Here is a 9,967-nt window from a genome sequence, read left to right on the forward strand (position 1 = left end):
CTGTAAGAGTTGATTTTGAACGATATTTAATTAAAATAAGTAAACAGGGTCCATTAAGGTCAAAGTTTTCATATTTGTCCTTTCCCTTCTTGAATTGAAAATGTTCGAAAACCAACAACTACTTTATGTGCCTGTTTGTGCCTGAAATAATGCAGGGAAGGGCGCCTTCGGTCTTCACGGTCGCCAGAAGACCTGTACTGTGTTGATCCGAAAATATGGAATTACTTCCCTTTTATATTACATTTCAAATATAAATATGATTATTGCAAAAATGAATAGTCTGTCAATTTTTCCCTGTTTTGTATACATTAGGGTAGATCTTTACAATTTCAATTTCACCTGACAGATAAAATTTAGAAGAAATTTAAGCAATTATATTAACATAATTATGCATAAAGCTTAATTAGGTGATATCATTTGTTGATATTTTTTACTTGTTTAAAAAAAAAAGCAAAAAAGTAATTGGACACATTTTGCATTTGAAAACATTTTGAAAATTAGCATCACCTAAGAAAATTGCAAAATGACATGTTGATCTTTATCGAGTTATATGATTTTCTTGAAATTTCTGTTAACTTTGCATTCAAGTCTTATCTCTCCTGACTGATTTCATATAATATGCGTTGATACATATTTTGAAAATTTCAGGACTGATTGTTAACTAAAACTTCATAGCTGTGAATATTTTTGAGCAAAAAACTTGGAAACATAAAGAAAAACAACTGAAAAACTGAAAGCAAGAGTTAGAATGTTTGTAAAAATAAAAAATCTTTCGATTTTTTTTTTTGATTGATGAAAAGGACATTAAAATATTTTTTTTTATGAAAAGAACCTGATTAAGTTTAAGCATGTATGAATTTGTAAACCACTTGCTCATGTATGAATTTACACATGTGAACTCTTATAATTTAACAGCAATATATAGCTATTAGAGATACTTGATTAATAAAGGGAGGTAATTCAAACCTTCAAATTCTGTATTTATTACATTTTTGCTGCATATTTCTCATACATTTTTGTCCTAAATACTCATCTATATAAGTTAATAAATATTTATGCATAAATTTTCATATCAAAACAAAAATTAAAACCCAGTATAGCTTAATAATTGATTTATATATAATGGTAAAAATCCTTTGTAAAAATTGTCAACGGTAAGGTTTCTACTTTACCTGTGGACCTTGTGTCCATAGACAAATGATGAACAGTGGTAATGATCTCTTTGATTAAACCACACGGACCTGTTAAGTTTGACGACCTTTCAGGTGCCATTTCTGACTGTCTATGGTCATTTATACTTCTCCTTAAATGTTATCATTATACATGAAGAGGGTGCGAAGTGTCTGACAAGAATTTTGAAATTGCTCATTAACCACTAAGTGGAAGTGAAGTGTTTGAGACGTACTACATTAATCAGAAGTTTATATTTGTTTTTACATTTTACAAGAATGTTTTGATGTTATGTTGTTTGATTGGAGGGGGAGGGGGGGGGGGGCAGCAGGGGGACCCAAAAAGTTTTAAATTATATAATTGACCAATATCTCCCTGTTAAGATGTTGAAAACTAAATGACATTTATCAAGGTAAAGAAATTAAAAATTATATAAAAAACAAACAATTTTTCATCAAGTGATTTTGTTGCATCAAAATGTTGTTGTGTTTCTATAATAACTATTTAGTTAACCCACTAGGTTTTATCTTTCTTTCTTTCTCTAGGACCAGTTGGAAGACCATGTACACCGAAATGTACATCTGAGTATTTATCTGTACTATGGCAGTGGTAGGACAAAGAACAGTCACTTACTAGAGAGCCAGGATGTTGTGATAACAACTTATTCTACAGTCTCGGCAGATTTTAAGGTATTCTTTAAAAATATTTCACTCGAGCAGCAATGATTTGTATTTTTTGACTGAGAGTTGACAGGTGATCAATTAGACCAAGCATACATTCACACACAAATAAAAATGAAGAATATAGAATGTTGGTTATTAAAAGTCATATTTTTATTCTCGAAATTAAAGGATTTAGCTGCTCTGGCTTAAAACTTTCTCTGTAGGTAAAGTATATAATCAGACTTTAGTACTTTATTTGATTAATTATGTATTTAATCACAATGGTAAAAAAAGTTCATAAGATTTTGTATTTTAACACTTCTCTGTGGATACTCTAAGGGTAGCTTGTTAAGGTGGATTTTTAAGTTGCATCTTTTATTTAGGCAAAATAAGCCAACTGTGTGAAATGTTTGACCTGAGTTATCTGTTAAAATTTGATTTGATGCAAGTAACAGTCATGTATATTCATTTTTTCAAATGTTTTCAGAAGGGGGCCAGAAATCCATTAAAGAAGGTCAAGTGGTTGAGGATCGTTCTTGATGAGGGTCATGCCATAAAGAACCCCCTGGCCCAGCAAACAAAAGCCATATTAGAATTAGATGCTCAGAGAAAATGGGTGCTTACAGGTCAGACTGAATAACTTGTATTTATTATTTTTAGAAATATAATGTTGTCCAAGGATTATACAGTTTAATCATAGGTTATGTCCATTGTATAGTCATACATCATTCACCATCTTCAAAAAATTCAGCATATTTTGGGTCCATCTAGGTGTGATAAAGAATAAAGGATGTATGACCCAGAGTAGAATTTTTTTTGTCAGATTGCTTCATTCTAATGTAGTTGGGTTGTTTCCCTATGATCGGGGTGTTATTTTTTTTCCCTGGATTATATTAAGTGGAAGTAAAAAATTGTTCTAATTTTCATGCATATATGATAAACTGCTATCATCTTGGTATTGCAAGTTTTCTTCGTCAAAAAAGAGGTCTTACGTTAACAATTAAAAGTTTGGCGCGGTATGGCCAGTAATGTGTCATGTGCTGTTAAACCTAAACAAGAAAACAAAAAATGAGGAAGGGGGGGGGGGACATTTCAATTTATTCAGATGGCATCCCTTTTCTAAAAGTTTTTAGATTTGATAAAGATATGAAGAAATAATATTATTTGCAGGAACACCAATCCAGAATTCTATGAAGGATCTTTGGAGTTTGATTAACTTCCTGAAGGTGAATCCTTTCACTGACAAACAGTGGTGGCGGAGAACCATTGAGAGACCTCTGGAGAAAGGAGATGAAAGTGCTCTCAAGTATGAATTTATATTTAACATTTTGACAAGAGTCATGGCCCCTTTTGGAATTCAGAAAATTCTTCTTTATTCAGGCTCTTTTACTATCAAGCACTGTGAATAGTGAAGCATGCAGACAGCTCTTGTCTGAGTGAGTCATAGCTATAGGCTATCTGGTCATTGTCAGTGTTCAATGTTCATATAATTTTGCGTGCCTTATAATGATACCTGAACAAAAATTATAGCTATTTGTAGAAAGATTGGTGCTTTCACAGTACTAATTTACTGTGGAACATAAAATGTCTCCTTTCATCAGTAAAAGCTAAACCGTAACCCTGCTGGAATAATAAATGCCACCAGTAAATGAGTATAGAGCCAGGCCAGCCTGTTCATCCGTGGTTAAGGAAATCTTTTAAGCATACTGTAAAGGCTCCTTAGATATAATCCTAATCTTGTATCTTATTTCACAGGAGAGTTCAACATTTGATGGGCCATCTGGCGTTAAGAAGAACAAAGACACAGGAAGTAAATGGGAAACCACTGGTACAGTTACCGGAGAGAAAAGTTTTTATTGAGCATGTGAAGCTGTCAGAGGAAGAGAGAAAGACATATGATTCCATGCAGAACGAGGGCAGGCTGATAGTTAGCAAGTAAGCTTGGGTTCTGTATTTCTATTTTTAAATACACATGTACTTAAAGCTGAATTGGGAAACAAGTTCATGCAACTTTCATTTATCACTTTGAAGTCCTCGCTGGAACAATCCACTACTTGTATCATAGGAAGAAACATGGTTTTGAACCCAAGATCCCCAGGTTGAGGGGCAGACACCTTAAGCTTTATGTTATTTACTGAACATCCTTATGTATTAAAACAACATAAAGCAGAGAAAAGGTTATATCTGTTTAATTTGTAAGTAGTGTAAATGCATATTACTTGTAAACATATTGAAGAATGTTCATGAATATCATCTCTCAGCATATAAAATTTTAAACATTAGTAGTGATGAAAATCCATTCAACAGTTCCCCTTTTAGGACACCCTGTACAAAGCGCAGCATAGAATGAGTTAAACATTTATTCCCCAATTTGTTTGTTTTGTAGGTATTTTAAACAAGGGACATTGTTACACCATTACGGTGATGTACTAGCCATTCTAATGAGATTAAGACAGCTGTGTTGTCACCCATTCCTGGTAGCCAAAGCTGCAGCAGCAGTTAAAGATACTATAGGTGAGAACTCTGTTTAATATTATGTACAGTTTTTGAGAACTATGTTTAAAGGGACTCCACTGAGATTTTTTGACATAACAGGGCTGGAAATATATTTTCGAGATTAATGTTCCAATTGATGAAGATCTAAACCAGAAGCTTGTGTGCAAAATTTCAGATCAATCGCTCACTCAGTTTTTCCAGAATAATTATTCTAATTGTGAAAACATAAGCCAAAAGTTCGCTTTCACAGTAATCTTGCTAAGAACAGCACAAAAATACAATTTTCATTTTATTTCTAAGAATATTTCCTACTAATCGTTTGAATATCTAACTGTTTTAAGAACCTTTCCTGATATATGAAAAGAATTTAAATTTCATATTTTAAGGCTTTTAGAACTCAGTGGAGTTCCTTTAATATTGTGTACAGTTTGTATTTTAAAGGGACTCGACTGAGGTTTTATGACATGACAAGACTGGAATATTTTTTCAAGACATTTAAACCATTTGATAAAGGTCTATACCTATAATTTTTGTGCAAAATTTTTGATCACTTTGTATACTCATTTTTCCCAAAGAACCATTTTTATTGTGCAAAATGACTAACAAATGAAAGCGTTCAAAATGCTTTCCTAAACTTGCTACATTCTAGCCGAGATAGATCTAGCTATATTCCTTTTTCTGAACTTGCTTCATTCCAGCTGAGATAGATCGTAATGGTGGAGTGATCAACGAGGAACTACGTAAGAAATTGATTGACACGTTAATCATGGTATTAAGTTCGGGTACCGATGAGGAGTGTGCCATATGCCTTGACTCACTTAAAACCCCGGTAATAACACACTGTGCTCACGTGTTCTGCCGACCCTGCATAGAAACTGTGATCAGAAATGAAAGGGTGAGTAGGAGTAGATACCATCCTATACACAATCGATAATTATAATAATAATAATAACTTTATTTACAGAAGATAACACATTAAGACATATACAGATTGTAACACCTTATTTACAATGCAGCCTTCTAAATTAAAAAAAGAAAAAAACAAAAACATGCACACACAAAAGAACACATATCAATCGAACAAAATATAGAAATTATTAAATGGCAATCACAATTTAAACATTTATCTTATCACACATACTGAACATTCATACAATTCATTTTATCTTACCTTAACTATCATTAAGCATAATACTTTCATCATGGAGTACATTGTAAAACTATTCATTCCACTGCAGGGGCTATATCAAAATTACATAGCTGTTGAAAAAAAAAAACAGTAAAAAAGTATTGACCTTTCAGTAAAAAAAAAATCCTTAACCATACAACTTAGTAAGTAAAAAGAAAGAAATAAAGCCTTAAATGCACTGATATGTTTTAAGACATACATTATAACATATGAAAAGATTATTATATAATAAATGCTTATATACACGGCAAAAATTACTAATTTGATGCATGGTTTAAGTAGAAATTGCTAAGATAAGTATTAATCTTTCAATAAGAATGCTTATTTGATTAATGACAGGTTTTAAGACTCCTATAGTTCCTTTTATGTACTGGTATATTTTAAGACAAACATGCTACCTATCAATCATAGAGCAGAACGCCTTAGATTCATGATATTTTCATGAAAATTTTGAAAATGTTTTTAGAAATAAAATAACAAATTACCAAAAAGAGGTCAAAATATGCAAAAAACAGCTATAACTGTATGCTGCGTAAGTCAAGCAGAAGAACTGTGTTAGTCACACATTAGAAATATGTTGATAAATACAGCAAATTCAGTCTTTAATCGCATGTAACATGTAAATTATTACTTGAATGAAGAATCTTTACCTCATATAAAATCAAAGTTAATTTTTCTCAAGTTGGATTTTCTTGAAAAATCTGGCTCATCTGGAGGCATGCAGCTTTAAGCAGAATTTTTAAAGCACTGCATTGTTCACCCACTAATGGGAAGCATGAGACTGGGAAATTCAGCGTCCTTTGCAAATGGGTATCAAGGAAATTGATTCAGAAGTTTTAGCAGTCCAGCATTATAAAGATTCGTAATGTATTTTTGTGACCAAAGTTGCTGTACAGTATAAATTAAGAGCTTTCAAATTTTGCTGTTAATTTAAAAATTTATAAAAAAAGGATCTTTCAAATTATCATATGAAACATTAATGAATTGTGCTCATTGTCATTTTAGCCACACCCGAAGTGCCCTTTATGTAGAGGTGCTATAGAAGATGATAAGTTGTTGGAGGTTCCTCCAGAGAAGATTCAAGATGAGAAGACAGATGATAACTCCATAGTTGCTGATACCTGGAAATCCAGTGCTAAAGTTAGTTCTTGTTTAATTAGTTATTGTTCTTCTCCATGTGATTTAAAATCTTACAATACTTGTGTGTGGGGAAGCTATCCATTGTCTATTCTAGGAGGGGGGATTGGGGGGATTCACACCTATTTATTCAGAGGCAGAGGGAAAATTTTACATAGAGAAAGAAAGAAGATCAACAAATGTAATAAATTTTTCACTTTTCAAATAAAAATCCCCCACCCCCTTTTTTTTCGAATCCTAGAATAAACACTGGCTATAGAGCTAGGTAATGGGAAGTTGGTTTAACTTTCATACATTTGCTAATACCTGCTTTTGTCTTTAAAAAACTTTTGCCTATAGATCTCTACCTGTGCTTGTAATAATACATTGGGTTTGCTCTTCCAGTTACAATAGAGGAGAAAAAAGGTAAAGTGGTGATAAAATCTCTCAAGAATTTGATTCATTGAAACCTGCTGTTTATTAGGTCATGTCTGTTCTGATAAGGAAATCATGCGACCTGATCGAACAACAATTCAGAAAACAAACAATTTTATATTCAATACATCCAATTGTATATAAACTTAGATAATGTTCTACTTTAACTGTGTTATAGTTATAATACTATGTTTCTCAAAGGTGGGTGAAATGTTTATTTAAAAATAAAAATTTTTGTCATTGACTAGGTTGATGCATTGATGAATGCCTTGTTGAAGTTGAGATCCGAGGACGGCAGTATTAAGAGTATAGTAGTCTCCCAGTTCACTAGTCTTCTGACATTGCTCGAGACTCCACTGAGCACTAACGGCTTCAACTTTGTGCGCCTAGATGGTACGATGAGCTCCAAGGCTCGCTCTCAGGCCATTGAAGAATTTTCCGACCCTACTTCAGGATCACCAACTATATTTCTGTTGTCACTGAAAGCAGGAGGTGTAGGTATAAATCTGACAGCAGCTTCCAGAGTCTTCCTGATTGATCCGGTAAGTTTGAATAATCTTGTGAATGAAAAGAATGTTGACTTATGTTGTCTTATCTATTTTTATTTATAAAAAATCTAGTGATATGTTCAAAAATTTGTATTGACTAAGTTTTATGCATTTTCTGCCCCTAAAACATACTATCAATTCTAATTTCTTTCTACTTAAAGTATTGCTCACTTATTTTGAAAAATATAGTATTTATGTTATGCACTCTATCTTTTTCTAAGGCCTGGAACCCTGCATCAGAGGAACAGTGCTTTGATAGGTGTCACAGACTGGGACAGACCAAAGACGTGATCATAACAAAAGTAAGATATATGTAATAATATGATAGGAGTCAAAAGATGATTTCTTTTTCTCAGTTCATTTGTTAGCTTAAAGAAGTTTTTAGAAGTTTTCATATAGACATATAAGCAATATTAAAACTGTCATCAAATTCTAACAACATGCCAAGTTTAAAGAAATTCTATTGACCAGTTTCAATTCTACCTATATGTTTCTATTAAAACTCCTGAAAATGTTCTTTTTTTTTAATGTTCTATTTTTAGCTCACCTGTCACAAAGTGACAGGGTGAGCTTTGTGATCGCTTTTCGTGCGGGAAAAACTTTAAAAATCTTCTTTTAAAGAACCTGTTGAAAGAATTTAATTCCATAAAAAAGAGTTAGAGCTAAAAATATTTAGCAATGAAACATGTTCTAATAAGTGTCCTACCAAGTTTGTTCAAATAAAAGCCCGGGGGGTCAAAATTGGCCCCGCCCAGGGGGTCATTGGATTTTCCCTATATGCATTAATAGTAAAAACTTAAAAAATCTTTTTGAAGAATCAAAGAGCTATGGCTAAGATATTTAGCATCAAAACATCAGTAAAAACTTTAAAAATCTTCTTTTAAAGAACCAAAGAGTTCTATAGGTTTATGTCTCTACCAAGTTTGTTCAAATAAAAGCCCTGGGGGTCAAAATTGGCCCCGCCCGGGGGTTGTGTATAAGCAAAAACTTAAAAAATCTTCTTTTTGAAAAAACCCAAATAGCTAGAGTTAAGATATATAAAGCATGAAACTTGTTTTAGTGAGTGTCTACAAAGTTTGTTCAAAAATAAAAGACCTGGCGTCAAAACCTGGCCCGGCCCAGGGGTGTTCATTGTTTTTTAACTATATGTGTATAGTAAAAACTCTAAAAAAAATCTTCTTTTAGAAAGTCCAATGAGCTAGAGCTTAGATGTTTAGGCAATGAAACATCTTCTAATGGGTGTCCCTACCAAGTTTGTGGCAAAATAAAGCCTCAGGGCCATCATGGCCCTCTTGTTATACATGTAGCAAAAGTTTCAGAAATGACTAACAAAAACTGCTTATGGTAACCAAATGGTTTTAGATAAAATTGTTTTGCTTCCTGAATACTTTCAACTAGCTATCCAGCTATTTATAGAAGATTTGTGGTTTTATTCCTGTGCCTGTTGGTGCCTGAAATACTTTGTACATAAACAGCTGTTTAGCCCTTCTTCTACCATTGAAACTGGAAATTGGCTGTATGGCATTTACAGTACCCAAGTGAGGTAAAATCTAACCTTTAAGATAAATTCCTCACTTGTTTTAATGAACAGTGATGTACCATGAATTCAAGAAGTGGTTTTGATTAATTTTAATCTACCGCCTCTAATTTTACAATTTTTTCACACAGTTTATTGTTGAGGATTCAGTTGAAGAAAGGATGATGGAACTTCAGGAAAAGAAGCGAAAATTAATGCAGGGCGCCTTTGGTCAGAAACAGAGTGCTGAACAGAAGCGACAAGCCAGAATAAAAGACATCAAAACATTGTTTGCCTTTTAGGGCACATCTGACCATAATGTTTCACCACATATGACCATAATGTTTCACTATATCTGACCATAATGTTTCACCACATATGACCATAATGTTTCACCATATCTGGCCATATCTCACCATAATGTTTCACCATATACTGACCATAATGTTTCACCATATATCTGACCATGTTTCATCATATCTCACCATAATGTTTCACCATATATCTCACCATAATGTTTCACCATATATCTCACCACCATATATCTCACCATGTTTCACCATATATCTCACCATAATGTTTAATCATATCTGATCATGTCACCATCATATCTCACCATAATGTTTCACCATATATCTCACCATAATGTTTCACCATATATCTCACCATGATGTCTCACCATAATGTTTCACCATATATCTGACCATAATGTTTAATCATATTTATGACCATAATATTTAAAATATTTCTCACCATAAGGTTATAGTATATATGACCATAGTTAAATAGTTTAAGTTGGTGAAAAGTGCCTTGACAATATCTATATGATATCTCG

The 9,967-nt window shown here is 32.8% G+C and overlaps 1 protein-coding gene across 1 annotated transcript in view; it reads left to right on the forward strand.

Moving 5' to 3' along the window:
- Positions 1–9,536, forward strand: part of LOC132721818 (helicase-like transcription factor) — a 48,254-nt gene extending 38,718 nt beyond the window's left edge. The window contains exons 19-28 of the mRNA XM_060706188.1: positions 1,716–1,859; positions 2,320–2,458; positions 3,003–3,138; positions 3,588–3,767; positions 4,219–4,346; positions 5,027–5,223; positions 6,523–6,657; positions 7,317–7,610; positions 7,838–7,918; positions 9,285–9,536. Coding sequence (XP_060562171.1) covers positions 1,716–1,859; positions 2,320–2,458; positions 3,003–3,138; positions 3,588–3,767; positions 4,219–4,346; positions 5,027–5,223; positions 6,523–6,657; positions 7,317–7,610; positions 7,838–7,918; positions 9,285–9,434 — 1,584 coding nt within the window. The 3' untranslated portion in view covers positions 9,435–9,536. The remainder of the gene's footprint in view (positions 1–1,715; positions 1,860–2,319; positions 2,459–3,002; positions 3,139–3,587; positions 3,768–4,218; positions 4,347–5,026; positions 5,224–6,522; positions 6,658–7,316; positions 7,611–7,837; positions 7,919–9,284) is intronic.
- Positions 9,537–9,967: the final 431 nt, after the last annotated feature.

The sequence above is a fragment of the Ruditapes philippinarum genome, unplaced genomic scaffold (assembly GCF_026571515.1).
Source record: "Ruditapes philippinarum isolate M1 unplaced genomic scaffold, ASM2657151v2 ctg8214_1_1_1_1, whole genome shotgun sequence".
NCBI classification, from domain to species: Eukaryota; Metazoa; Mollusca; class Bivalvia; order Venerida; family Veneridae; genus Ruditapes; species Ruditapes philippinarum.